The following is a 14,520-nucleotide window of genomic DNA, read 5'->3' as shown; positions in this document are numbered from 1 at the left end:
TTAGGTCAGTATAACTACATGGCTCAGGGAGGTGGATTTTCCCCATCCCTGAGCGGTGTACGTATACCGACATAAGTTGCTAGTGTAGACCAAGCCTCATCAAGCTTGTTTTGAGGATGGGAGAATGCTACCTCGTTCTGTTTAGAGTGGCGAATGTCCTCCCCTTAAATTGGTAGAAGTTGAACTGCTATGGAGATATGCCTAATAGACTATATATGCACTTAGGGGTTGATTTTGAGGGGTGCTGAGCACCTATTGATTTAAATGAAACTGTCTCTTGGGGTCCAATTTAATAAGTATATTTATGGGTCAAAGCATGTGTCTTCTAAAATGGCATCTTGTTGAGCCATTGTGTATCTAAGCTTTTATATCAGATTTGTTCCTGCAAAAATCTAAAAAAGGTTTTTCTAACTGCAAGCTTGACCTGGTGTCTGGGTCCTTTTTGTTTCATACATAATTACTAACAATGATGATTCTGGAACCAACTTAGTTGGCAATTTTATTGATGATGCAGAGTAGAATGTGGCTTGCTCCTCTTAGCTACTACTCTCCAGTGCTGATGTCAGTAAATATTCATTTTGGTCAGTAAATAAAGCAAATATTACTTGGAAAATACGATAAATTTCAGATCCCGATATGTGAGTGTCAAGCGCCTTGAAAAAGTTTTTCTAAACACTGCCCCAGTTGGGTATATTTTGTATTAAAAGGATTCATATATTGGGTTTTGTATCCCATGATTAGCACTAGACAACAAAATAGACTTGTTTTCATATAGTATATGGAGTATGGCTCACACTGATCATTTGCTGTGTCTGATGGAACTGAGAAAAATCAGGGATGTGACTACACTGGAAGGGGTGCCCTAGGCAGAGTAGCAGCACTTTTAGTAGCCTATTGCCCTACAAGAGCAATTAGTCTTTTGTCTATGGTTACTGAGCCTTAACTAGCAAATTATTTCCAATTCTCGATCTTTGGTGTTATGATAACCAGCTTTGTCACTGAGCTTGTGTCCACAGAACTCATTCTTTGTCCTACACAGTTATTAGTATTTCTCACGCAGAGCTAACATAAAACTTTTGAGGGATGGAAATCTCTTTGCCACATACGGCAGGGCATCACACATCCTGTTGTTGGCCAGTCAATGTTATTAGCCATCGCATGTCTACTGAATGCAGTGTTTTGGGGCTCTGTCAAGTTTGCTGAGACTAAGTGGGTGTGTCCCCAATTCAATTATTCCCCTCCAGGGGGGTTGGGAGAATTAGGGGTATGTGTCATGATGTCTAGGCTATTTGTACTAAAGATTAATTTATGTCTTTATTTTAACTGATTATTGTTTGGCAAGTGTGACCTTGTTTAACTGGCCAGTCAGTTTCATCGAGTGTCATTCATTGAGTGGACAAATGGCAGGAGATTATCTATCTGAGGCCGTAACATTGTATTTGCACAATAAATTGTTTCTTTTTGAGAGCAAGACTCGGACTTGGAACCATTCAAATCATCTCACTAAATGCTTATGGTTTAGTGATAGAAGGTTCCTTTATCCCCTTTTTTGGTCAAATTCAGCCTTAATTTTTATATGCTCTATTTGATCACCACATTGACCATAATGGTGTGATTGCACATGTATAAACTATTACTCCCGGGGGGGAATTCTGCACCATTGTGCATGTGGAGAATTTGTCCCCCACAGATTTCTTTGCTTCCCTGCAGAAAAATGACTTTCTGATGAGGAAGCAAAAGGAAACTACAAGAACGGTCATGCAACCCTCCCCAGAAGTATGTTTCAGGTGCTCAGGGCAGCCACCAGAGAAGTAAATCACTGTAGGGCAGGAGGCAGGACTGGGGAAGACCTGGCTGGTAGCTCCTACCCTGCGCCGGGCTCAACTGCTATTCCTGGCTGGGGTGGGGAGGACAGGACTTCCTCTTCCCCTGCATGGCATTCGGGGCTAGGTCAGACCCACCCCCAGATTTCTCCTCCAGCTGCAGGAAGTTCTGCAAACTCTACTCCCCCACTCCCCCCACCCCGCTTCCTGCACCCATCACTCCTCAGCTGGAGGGGGAGAGATCCCTGTACAGGGAGCTGCGCCCCCATCTGCCCAACCCCTGTGCATCCAGACCCCCTCATTTACCTAGACCCTCCCACCGAGCCTCACCCCTCTTCACTCAGAACCCCCCCAATGAGCCCCACTCCCCCTGCACCTGGACCATCCCAACGAGCCATCCGCACCCCACCAAGCCCCAACCAGCTGCACCTGGATCCCAACTCCACTGAGCCCCATTCCCCCAGCATCTGGACCCCACCCCCACTGAGCTCTCCATGCTCAGACCCCTCATGCTGAGCCCCAACCACCTTTGCCTGGACCCCCCCTTCAGAGTCCCATTACCATTGCACCCAGAACCCCCCAACAAGACCCTGTGCGTCCAGATCCCCACACACACACCTGGATCCTCCACTGAGCCACCCGCACCCAGATTGCCCCACACAGAACCCTCTCAACCCCCACCTGTATCCCCCCACATTAAGCCCCTCCACACTTGGATACTGCCTTGCTGAGCCTGCCAGCCCACATGGAGGGGCAGGGCCCCGGGGTGTTTCTGGGGCAGGCCCAGTCCTTGCGCTGTGTCAGGGTTGGGTGCAGCCTCATCACTGAGCCCATGTCCCAGGGCGGAGCTGCACAGTGATATTCCACCTCTGTGCGGTCAGTGGCCTGGGCTCCCCAGAGCCATGCTGGAGCCTCCATATTTGACAAATAAAATTTGCAGAATTTTAAAATGGGTGCAGAATTTTTATTTTGACACAGAATGCCCTCAGGAGTAAAACTATGTACTTCTGCTAATGCCCTAGGGGACAGATTCTGTCCCGAGTCCTTACTCATGTTGAATAGTACCGTGCATAGTCCCTTAAATGTCAGTTGAATTATGTGTGAAGTAAGGTACAATGCTACCTCAATAGAAAGGCACCCCAAATAACACGAATTTGGATATAACGTGGTAAAGCAGTGCTCCAGGGGGGCGGGGCTGCACACTCCGGTGGATCAAAGCAAGTTCAATATAACACAGTTTCACCTATAATGCGGTAAGATTTTTTGGCTCCCAAGGATAGCGTTCTATCGAGGTAGAGGTATACTACTCAGTGTGAATGAGTGGAGTGAACCTGGGCTTAAATACCTTAGGGTGCTCTAATATTTCCAGTAACTTTATAATGTGACTTATTAAATGGGAATGGTCTACTTTTTTTCCCCACTTCACCTATATTATAAATAACACTAGGTTACTATGAAACTGAATTTCAAACATCCAATTTCTTTTGTTTGCTTTCTGTATCTGGTGGTGGACAACGAAAAAATGAGTCAGTTCCTCAGTTTTACTTAATTTCTTAAATATTTGCATGATGTTTGAATGATAAACACTGCAGAGAATGGGATTTTTAACGTTTTTTCATTGAAATTTAAAAAAGCACACATGGTGCAGCTTGTTAAATTGACATGATTCTTTTTGGCTCCATTACTTTCCAGAGTGTTTTATATAGCAGCCATAAAAATTGATAAGTCAGGTCACTTTACTTTGCTGTAACACAAAGCTATGAGTGACAGCAGAGAAAATGGAAATGTCTACAGACTTTGGAAGACATCACTATATATTGGCTTATGTCTGCTTGCTTGCTATGTGGAAGGCTGTCGTCATAACCACATGAGCTAGAGACTTCAATTTTTTTAAAGACAGTTTTGGTTCTGCAGAAATTGATATCATTGGGCCTTCCTCTCAACAAACCTTCATAGAAAGACTGAGTGAGCAAGTACATTTTTTTTCAAACCTTGTGTGTATTCTGTTTAATACTTTATGCTCACTTGAAGAATTTAAAATAAAGTTCCATTTACCCCAGGTTTTCCCAGCTCTATTAGCAACTTCCTAGAGTACTATATTTAACTCTGAAATCTTACTAATTAGTGAATCTAATCATCCTCTCTGTCTTGAGTGTTTCTGATGCACCCATTGTGGTGTCTAAGCTCCAAATATTTAGATGCAATGTAGAGCTAACATTGTCCAAAGGAATGTCAACTGTCTGCTCCTCCTTGCTTCATTTGCTTTTTTACTTTTTTCCTTCTCTTCTTTTTTTTCTCTTCATGCTTATCCTTATCTTGCCTTGAGAAAGGATGTCGTCTCTTCACTGGGGGAAGGCCTTTGCGAAAAGGTGGGTTTTGCATTGTGTTCGGAAAGTTTAGGCTCAATCAGATCTCCTGCGGTAAGGTGTCTAACAACTGGGAGGTCCTGTGCTCTTCCTCCTTAAATGTCTTCCTGGAATCAGAATGCCCATGGAGTAAAGCTGTCTCTCTGGGTTGGAAATGGAGATGTGGTTTCTAAGATACCCACCTCTGTGGAAGAGTTTAAGATTAGGTTTAAAGATTAAGATTTTGGATTAGGGCACTGCATGTATCAAGACATGGAAAATTGGATAGATTATTGATTAGGATGCTGAACTGGAATTCAGGAGACACATTTTAATAGTGACTGTGCTACAGACTTCCTGTGTGATCTCTGGTTAGACAGTCTCTCTGTGCCTCAGTTTGCCATCTGTAGGACAATGCAGTTGTTCTTTAACTGACCATGATGCGAGGATAAAGTCATTTTGTGACACTCTGCTGTGGTGAGTGTTTTTTTTAAATTGTTTCCACACGCTTAACCCCCCAGTCATTTAATTTAGGAGGTTAATTGCTAATAAAACCCTAAATGGGGTTAAAATAATTTGTTTTTGTTATTTAAAAAGTTATTAAATGGCCCTAGCCTGCCCTTCATTTCCTGGTTGAAGGCTGGGGCTGTTACAGAAGCCCTTGCTAGATGAAAACCAGTGGGCAGAACTGCATGTGTTAGCTTGGGACTCTGCCTGTGGAAAAAAACAAACTGCATCTATAAGGATAAGCTTTGGGGGGATGTGCTGGTGGGTTAACAGTGTGTTGAAGCAGTTGGTCAGGAAAGCAGCTGGTGAGCTATGCTGCTTGCCAGGGGAAGTGTGTAACTCCATTAGCAGGATAGGAGATACTGTACTACTTAAATCATGAATAGATCAGAATATGAACAAGAGGCTGCTAGGCTGCTCTCCAACACCACATTCTACAAGCCATTACCCTCTGATCCCACTGAAGGTTACCAAAAGAAAAGAAACCATCTACTCAAGAAACTCCCTGAAAAAGCACAAGAGCAAATCCACACAGACACACCCCTAGAACCCTGAGCAGGGGTATTCTGTCTGCTACCCAAGATCCATAAACCTGGAAATCCTGGATGCCCCATTATCTCAGGCATTGGCACCCTGACAGCAGGATTGTCTGTCTAGGTAGACTCCCTCCTCAGGCCCCATGCTACCAGCAGTCCTAGCTATCTTCGAGACACCACTGACTTCCTGAGGAAACTACAATCCATTAGTGATCTTCCTGAAAACACCATCCTGGCCACTATGGATGTAGAAGCCCTCTACACCAACATTCCACACAAAGATGGACTACAAGCCATCAGGAACAGTATGCCCGATAATGTCACGGCAAACCTGGTGACTGAACTTTGTAACTTTGTCCTCACCCATAACTATTTCACATTTGGGGACAATGTGTACCTTCAAATCAGCGGCACTGCTATGGGTACCTACATGGCCCCACAGTATGCCAGCATTTTTATGGCTGACTTAGAACAACGCTTCCTCAGCTCTCGTCCCCTAATGCCCCTACTCTACTTGTGCTACATTGATGACATCTGCATCATCTGGACCCATGGAAAAGAAGCCCTTGAGGAATTCCATCATGATTTCAACAATTTCCACCCAACCATCAACCTCAGCCTGGACCAGTCCACACAAGAGATCCACTTCTTGGACACTACAGTATAATAAATGATGGCCACATAAACACCACCCTATACTGGAAACCTACTGACCGTTATACTTACCTACATGCCTCCAGCTTTCATCCAGACCACATCACTCGATCCATTGTCTACAGCCAAGCTCTACGATACAACCGCATTTGCTCCAACCCCTCAGACAGAGACAAACACCTACAAGATGTCTATCAAGCATTCTTACAACTACAATACACACCTGCTGAAGTGAAGAAACAGATAGACAGAGCCAGAAGAGTACCCAGAAGTCACCTACTACAGGACAGGCCCAACAAAGAAAGTAACAGAACACCAGTAGCCATCACCTTCAGCCCCCAACTAAACCCTCTCCAGCGCATCATCAAGGATCCACAACCTATCCTGAAGGACGATCCCTCACTCTCACAGATCTTGGGAGACAGGCCAGTCCTTGCTTACAGACAGCCCCCTAACCTGAAGCAAATACTCACCAGCAACCACACAACAAAAACACTAACCCAGGAACCTATCCTTGCAACAAAGCCCGTTGCCAACTCTGTCCACATATCTATTCAGGGGATACCATAATAGGACCTAATCACATCAGCCACACCATCAAGGGCTGATTCACCTGCACATCTACCAATGTGATATATGCCATCATGTGCTAGCAGTGCCCCTCTGCCATGTACATTGGCCAAACCGAACAGTCTCTGTGTAAAAGAATAAATGGACACAAATCAGACGTCAAGGTTTATAACATTAAAAAACTAGTTGGAGAACACTTCAATCTCCCTGGCCACTCGATTACAGACCTAAAAGTCGCAGTATTACAACAAAAAAAACTTCAAAAACAGACTCCAACGAGAGACTGCTGAATTGGAATTAATTTGCAAATTGGACACCATCAAATTAGGCTTGAATAAAGACTGGGAGTGGATGGGCCATTACACAGAGTAAAACTATTTCCCCATGATTATTTCACACACTCCCACCAATAGTTCCTTACATCTCCTTGTCAATTGCTGGAAATGGGCCATTTTCATTACCACTACAAACAGTTCTTTTTCTCTCCTGCTGATAATAGCTCACCTTAACTGATCACTCTCCTTATAGTTTTCAGAGTAGCAGCCGTGTTAGTCTGTATCCGCAAAAAAAACAGGAGTACTTGTGGCACCTTAAAGACTAACAAATTTATTTAAGCATGAGCTTTCGTGAGCTACGAAGTGAGCTGTAGCTCACGAAAGCTCATGCTTAAATAAATTTGTTAGTCTTTAAGGTGCCACAAGTACTCCTGTTTTTTTTCTCCTTATAGTGTGTATAGTAACACCCATTGTTTCATGTTCTCTGTGTGTGTGTGTGTATTCCTACTGTATTTTCCACTACATGCATCCGATGAAGTGAGCTGTAGCTCACGAAAGCTCATGCTTAAATAAATTTGTTAGTCTTTAAGGTGCCACAAGTACTCCTGTTCTTTTTGTACTACTTCTCTTGCTTCTCAGCTTCCCCAAGCTTTCCTGAACAAGCAGTGACTTTCTGGATCAATTACCCTCTGCTACTTTGGGAATGCTTTGGATAGGTGGTAGAGGAGATTTCTTGTCCTTTTTTCCAACATGTGGAGACCCAGTGTAGCAGAAGGAACTTTACCTGCTTATCACCTTGTGCTGCCCTGATGACTTCTGCTACATGCATTGAAAGAAGAGTACATGCAAACCTCCTCTTCAACCATGGAGTGAAGGCTTGGGCTATTTAAAAAAAACAAACAAACCCCATACTCTCAAATTTAATAGAAAAAGTGTATTTTCATAGGAACTCATATTGAGGATTTAGTAGCCATAAACGTTGACATTTTAAAAAAGTGATTTAATGATAGAAGTAGTAAGAATTATAACTTAACTGGTGGCTTTTGTTGCCATCACAATTAATGAGGCTTAATCTACTCTTAATACGCTGCTGCATCATCCCTCTCAACAAAAAATTGCATCCTGATTTAGCAAGTTCATTGAAGTTACTGTGTGGAAAATTGACCTAGTTGAGAAAATGAAAGCTAGTGTAAACCAGATACTTCAGGAAGATGGAATAGAGGAATAATTACCCTTTGATATGAGAGGGGGACTTACTTATTGTTTAGAATTTTACAGCTCTGAAAGGATGCATAGGAACAGAATTCTTTGGTAATTGATATCCCTGCCTTTTGCATTATACCTGTACAGTGTCAGGCCCTCTGCTCTACCATCAGTTTCACAAGCGGAAGTAGATCTCATGCTGGAATTTATAAAAAAATTACAGAGGTCATTTTCTACTTCTGGGGGAATTCTTCACCATTATGTCTGTGCAGAATTCACGTCCCCTGCAGATTTCTTTTCTTCCCTGCAGAAAAATTACTTTCTCACAGAGAAGCCGCAAGAGTGATCACCTGCCCCTCCCCAGCAGCGTGGGCATGTCATTTCAGGTGCCTAGAGCAGCTGTCAGAGTGGCCAATCACTGAGGGATTAGGTGGGGTTGGGGACTCTTCAGCCAGTGGCTCCTACCCTGCATCAGGCTCAGCTGCTAGTTCCGGCTGGGCTAGAGGCAGGAGAGGATGGGACTTGCTCTTCCCCTGCAAGGAGTGCCTGGGTCTGGGTCAGAACCACATCCAGAAACCTCCTCCAGCTGCAGGAAGTGCTGTACCCTCCCCGCTTCCTGCCCCCATTGCTCTTAAATCCATGGTAGAGAGTGGTCACTGTATAGGGAGCTGCTCCCCCAACTGCCCAACCTCCATGCATCTGGATCCCCCCCATACAAAGGCTGCCTCCACCGAGCCTCACCCCCTGCACCCAGAATCCTTCTACCATGTCCCATGCACCTGAACCTTTGCCCCACTGATCCTCACCCCCTGCCCTCGGCGGGCCCCCCAATACCACTTCCTCCCACTGAGCCCTACCCCCTCTGCATCCGGACCCCTGCACCCAGACCATCCCCCACTGGGCTCCCTGCACTCAAACCCCCACCCTGATGAGCCCCACCCTCTCCTGCACCTGGACCACCCAGACCCCTAACCTACTGAGTCCCAACCAGCTGCACCCAGACCCCTACTCCATCAAGCCCCACTCCCCTAACGCCACTGAGCCCCCACATCCAGAGCCCTCTGCTGAGCCCCATTCCCCCCAAACCCAGACTCTTCCTCTTAGCCATATCCACCTTAACCTGGACCCTCTGCAGAGTCCCATTGTCCCTTCACCTGCAACCCCCCAACGAGCCCCTGTGCATCCTGATCCCCCCTGCATCCGGACCCCCCACTGAGCCACCTGCAGTCAGATTGCCCCACACAGAACCCTCTCACCCCACCTGGTTCCCCTGACACTAAGCCCCTCCACACTTGGATCTTGCTGGGCTGAGCTTGCCTGCCCCGCAGAGGGGCAGGGCCCTGGGGTGTTTGTGGGGCAGGCCTGGCCCTTGCACTGTGTCCAGATTGGCTGCAGCCTAACCGCTGAGTCAATGTCCTGGGAGTGGGGAGGCTGCAGAGGGATCTCCCACTTCTGTGCAGCCGGTGGCCTGTGGTCCCCGCCACTATGCTGGAGCCTCCACATTTATTTATTGACCAATAAAAATTGTAGAATTTTAAAATATTGTGTGCAGAATTTTTAATTTTTTTTGGTGCAGAATTCCCTCAGGAGTAAGTTTCCTAACTCAGTGTTGCATCCAACCCAGGGAAATTCAATATTAGGCCTGATCTTGACAGCGAGAGAGAATTGATCACTTGCACTTAAGCAATGACTAATTTTAGTTCTGTGATTGATTTGATTGCATTTTTTATGTGCAGAGTAATTCCAAACCAGTAATGTGAATATACTTGGTGCTGCAAATGGGTCAGTTTCACAAAGCTGAAAACAGTTGAGCCTAATCAGTTGAGTGGAGAGAATATAAACAGAAAATTGAGAATGGTAATTGGGAACTGTATAAGAACATGTTACTAGATGTCCAGAAAGCACCATTGAGAGAGGATACACAGGTTAAAAAAACAACTTGTTTTAGAGGGGAAGTGAAAGCAGGTATAAAAAAGTGGAAATTGATACATTGATAGATATAGCTAAATGGGGAGAGTGAAAGCAGTGAATATAAGCTAGGAATTGCAGAAAATTGGTAAGGGAAGCAAAAGGACATCTGTGACATGCAGAATTAAGGACAATAAAGAATCCTTACAGTCGTTTTGGTTCATTACTAGATGAATAGTAGAATTTTAAAGAGGGAATCATTATTGAGCACATGTATTTATAATGGCACCCCACAAGTATCAGTTCTTTGGCCCTACATTATTTAATGTTTTGATCAATGGGCTGAAAGAAGATGTAAAATCATTACCAATAAAGTTTGTAGCTATTGCAAAGATTGGGAGAGTGGTAAATAATGAAGAGGAAAGGTTACTGATACGGAGCAATCTAGAATTCTTGGTAAACTGGCCTCAGGCTAACAATATGCATTTCAGTATGGCCAAATGTAAGATCATTCACCTTGTCCTGCATTTTTTTGTTCTTTACTTACAGGATGGGCAACGCTATTCTCCAGAAACAGGGACTCTAAAAAAGATGTGGGGCGTCTTTGTGGCTAATCAGCAGAACATAAGCTGCGCCCAGTGTGATTCAATGGCCAAAAGGGCTAATGCAATTCTTGCATGTATAAATAGGGTTATTGAGTAGGCGTATGGAGGTTCTATTGCCTTTATATTTGGCACTGGTGGAATATTGTGTCCAGTTCTGGTGTTCACAATGACAGTATGGAGGATACCTAAAAATATTGGGTAAATGGAGAGTAGGAAAAACAGGGTGGATACAAATTGATTTTTTTAAAGGATTTTTTTTATTTAAATACATTTTTATTTAAAAATTACACTTAATATTAAACCTGAAATTATGGCAACCCATGTTAAAGCCTAAATTGTCTACAATCAATCATTAAAATTAAATGTAAAAAAAAATCCAAGCAGTATATATTTGCTGCCAAAATTTTAAACACAGTCAGACCCCTGAACTGGTGGAAGTTAGTGGTTAAGCACCTGGATCCAGAGTTTGTTCAAGTGCTAAACCAGCTTTTGATAGCAGTAGCCGCTTTTGTAGGTGCAAAGAGAATATTTTCTTCTTCTCAGTTTATTCTACTAGTTCAGTTCAAGGACTAGTCCATCAGAGTTGAGAAACCAATTGGGGCTCAAAAAGCAGAAAAGTTTTTTTTTGTTTTCTTCTTTGAATCCATAAATCAAAACGAGGCATAAAAAGATGAAATCTTAGTTCTAAAATCCTGAAGAACATGGTGACCAGAAACAGTTCAGTTAACTACAGATAATAGTTCCTTTTGTTTAATAAATCAATTTTAATGAGAAAAATGTTTTGATAAACTTTTTTCTTACATATTCAACATATTAAAGGTAGTTTTATTTAAGCGATAATTCTGAAATGCTGTTTTTGTGCATGTTTAATTGCATTCCAATTTCCATTCAAATGCTGCTCAACACAAATCATGTGTAATATATATATTACACATTTGTTGTGTGTGTATATGTATATACACACATACATCATTTATATTTTCTTACAATTTAAAAATTGACTGAATGTATGTTAATCTATATAATTGCTTAAATGTATATAGATATAGTATACCCTCTTAGCCAAAAATAGTACTGAATTTAGTGTAAAAACTATATTTAGTTACAAATGAACATGTATTTATTGTAACTTGGCTTTAGGAAAATAACTTTAAAAAAGTACAAATGCAAAATAATATTAAAATTGATGATTTATGTCAAGGTTTCCTGCTTGCTGATTTAAATAATTATTGAACTCAGCGATTAAAATAAATCCATCCCCAGGAAAAGGAATGAAGGAAGAACAAAAACAAGGAAGCCATAATAAGGCTGTTTTATAGAGTTTCCTTTAAATCATATATGGAAAAGAGATGCGGGAAGATAAGCATAGAAAGAGGTTTCACCTCCCCTCACACAATACCTGTTGTGGACTTGTGTTGTCTGAATTAATTTGGTATATCAAAGGGTCCCATATTATTTTATGCATCCAAGTGAGACCACATGGTGGGAAGGAGGAGAGGATTGGGACCAAAACCCAGATTCTCTTCCACCCTACCCTGCTGTGGTAGACGCTCCCAGCAAAAGCTCACTGGTTTCAGTCGTGTCTGAGAAATGTAATTCAGGGCGCTTCTCTAAAGTTGGCAGCTGTGCAAGAGGATGGAGGCAGTCAGTTTTCATGGCACTAAATTGAACTGACTGATTACTCAAATGCATAGAATCCTCCTTTCCCATATAGACTTATTAGATACATGCTAACACTAGTACTACTTCAGAATGAGCAGTTGGTCCAAAGGCCTTGAAACAAATACCAGCATGATAAGATTTGACAATTAAACCAAGATTATTAAGTGGCTATTTTCCAGGATAATTGAAGTTCTCGCTCTAAAGTTTCTGTTATAGCAAAGTTTTTTTTAGCAGAAAATAGCTTGAAGGTTTTACATTCAGCTAACAGTTAACAAATGATATATGTTGTTGGTTCCTTGCCATGAGAAAGTGCTACAGTACTGTACTAGTGAGTTCAGGATACAGATAATCAGAAAGTTTTAAAAAAAATTGGACGAAAGGGTTTAAAAAAAATTCAACAGGAATATTTTTTTCCATTTTTTTCAACTAGATCTTGTTTGGGAGCATTTTTAAAAACACTTTGAGGAGGTAGCAAACTCAACCTGTGGAACAGTTTCTTTAGAGCAACCCCATCCTTCCTTATGTGACCCAGGGTGTCTAGGGTAGCCCTCACTGAAAATGCAAGGGCAGGGCAGGCTGCAAAAAAGAGAGCAGATTCTCCCAAACTGGAGATGAAGGCTGTTAGATTCACCAACTAATCATAAACTGTGCTCCTGGTCCCCCACACTGGTTATCAAGAAGCTGAAAAAAGATATCACACAACCCCCTTTACTGCATTCCAGTTCTCTAGCTCCCGATCAACACCTAGGTCCAGTAAAGTGAGAAGTTATTTATAACTCTGCTCACTATACAAAAGGTTCTTCTGAACACCAAAGGGCCAGCCACATTACCAGGTCAATATTAGTTTGGCTCTTTCCCAAAATACCCAAGCCAATCCTTTAGTATCTAAAACTAAAGATTTATTAGAAAAGAGAAGAACAAGAAGTGAGTTGTTAAATTGTGAAAGCAGTCATATAGGCCCGTAAGGAAAGAGTGTGTGTGGATCAGATACATTACTGACACGCAAAAAGTATAATTCTAGATTGCTGTAAAACAGAAGTTTCTCCAGTTCAGCTTAATTACTCAGTGATAATTAACACTTCAGTACTTTGTTTTTGCAAATGATACACTTGTTTTGTTTAGCACTTTTTATCTAACACATGTATTGTATCTTTATCATAGCACACCTCTCATGGAGAAGGACGTCAAGAAGTTTCCTCTCGAACTGGGCGCTCTGGAGCTCGCTGTAGAAATTCTATAGCGTCCTGTGCAGATGAGCAACCTCATATTGGAAATTACAGACTTCTTAAAACGATTGGAAAGGGGAATTTTGCAAAAGTAAAGTTGGCTAGACACATCCTTACTGGCAGAGAGGTAAAATGCTGTTGTTAACTGTGTAAAGCATGCTCAATTGTGGTAGTTCTGAAAGCGCTCTTTAAATAGTGTTATGCGGAGTCCAAGAACAGCATGGCATTTTTTGTTAGCGAGAAATGGCTATGCATTTGCTGGAAAGTGAAATATTAAACAAAAATATAGAAAACTAAATTCTTGGCTTTTAGTGATGTATGCAAAATGCTGTTTATTAAAAAGAGTTTGTTTTATACTGGATCTTTAAGAAATGTTTGTTAGCAAGTTGTTGTTTTTGGCAATTCTTCAAGGTTGAGGATGATTTCTTTCACAGGTTTTATTTTTGATGGTGACTATGGAGTCAGATTGTTGCCACAGTCTGGTTGGCAGATGTTGCGGGTGGTGTTGAAAGTCAAGGTTGGGCCATGATTGCTGGGTGACAGTCGTCTGTCCTTTTTTTTTTTTTCCTGCCATTTTTCTGTGACTGGGGCAAGGTGATTTTCGTCAAAAGTGGACATTCTTTCTCTGACAAGTCTTTGCCAGTTATCCCTGTCCTGGGCTACTGTCTCCCAGTGTGTGGTGTCAAAGTCACATCTCTTGATGTTTATTTTGAGGGTGTCTTAAAAGTGTTTCTTTTGGCCTCCCCGTTTCCTTTCTCCTTCGGTGAGTTGGGCATACAGCAATTGTTTTGGTAAGTGTGTCAGTCATGCACACACAGTGCCCGCGCCACCTCAACTGGTGCTGGATAATCAGGGCTCGAACACTGAAGATGTTGGCCTCTGTGAGGTCACTTGACATTGCTGTGGCGATCCTCCCACCTTATGTTGAGGATCTTCCGAAGAAAGTGCTAGTGCTGGCGTTCCAGGTGTTTTCTATAGGACACCCAAGTCTCAGAGCAGTAGAGGAGATTTGGGATTACCACTGCTTTACGTACTAAAAGCCCACGAAAGCTTATGTTCAAATAAATTTGTTAGTCTCTAAGGTGCCACAAGTACTCCTGTTTTTTTTTAAAGTCTGTGTGTTCTGAAATACCTGTTAAGTAAATGAATAGTATTGAAATTTGCTAGTAGAATTCCTTTGCATATGCAAACAAAGGCAGAATATAT

At 42.4% G+C, this 14,520-nt stretch overlaps 1 protein-coding gene across 5 annotated transcripts in view; it reads left to right on the top strand.

The window, feature by feature from the left end:
• The window catches only part of MARK3 (microtubule affinity regulating kinase 3), a 93,629-nt gene that overhangs the window by 10,090 nt on the left and 69,019 nt on the right, over positions 1–14,520 (top strand). For 4 of the 5 annotated variants that reach the window (XM_039534695.1, XM_039534696.1, XM_039534698.1 and 1 more), the window contains exons 2-3: positions 4,154–4,192; positions 13,250–13,441. In XM_039534695.1, coding sequence (XP_039390629.1) covers positions 4,154–4,192; positions 13,250–13,441 — 231 coding nt within the window. The remainder of the gene's footprint in view (positions 1–4,153; positions 4,193–13,249; positions 13,442–14,520) is intronic. The other variant, XM_039534697.1, reaches the window with a different exon arrangement.

The sequence above is a fragment of the Mauremys reevesii genome, linkage group 4 (assembly GCF_016161935.1).
Source record: "Mauremys reevesii isolate NIE-2019 linkage group 4, ASM1616193v1, whole genome shotgun sequence".
In the NCBI taxonomy this organism is placed as follows: Eukaryota; Metazoa; Chordata; order Testudines; family Geoemydidae; genus Mauremys; species Mauremys reevesii.
This window is presented reverse-complemented; position numbering and strand designations above follow the sequence as displayed.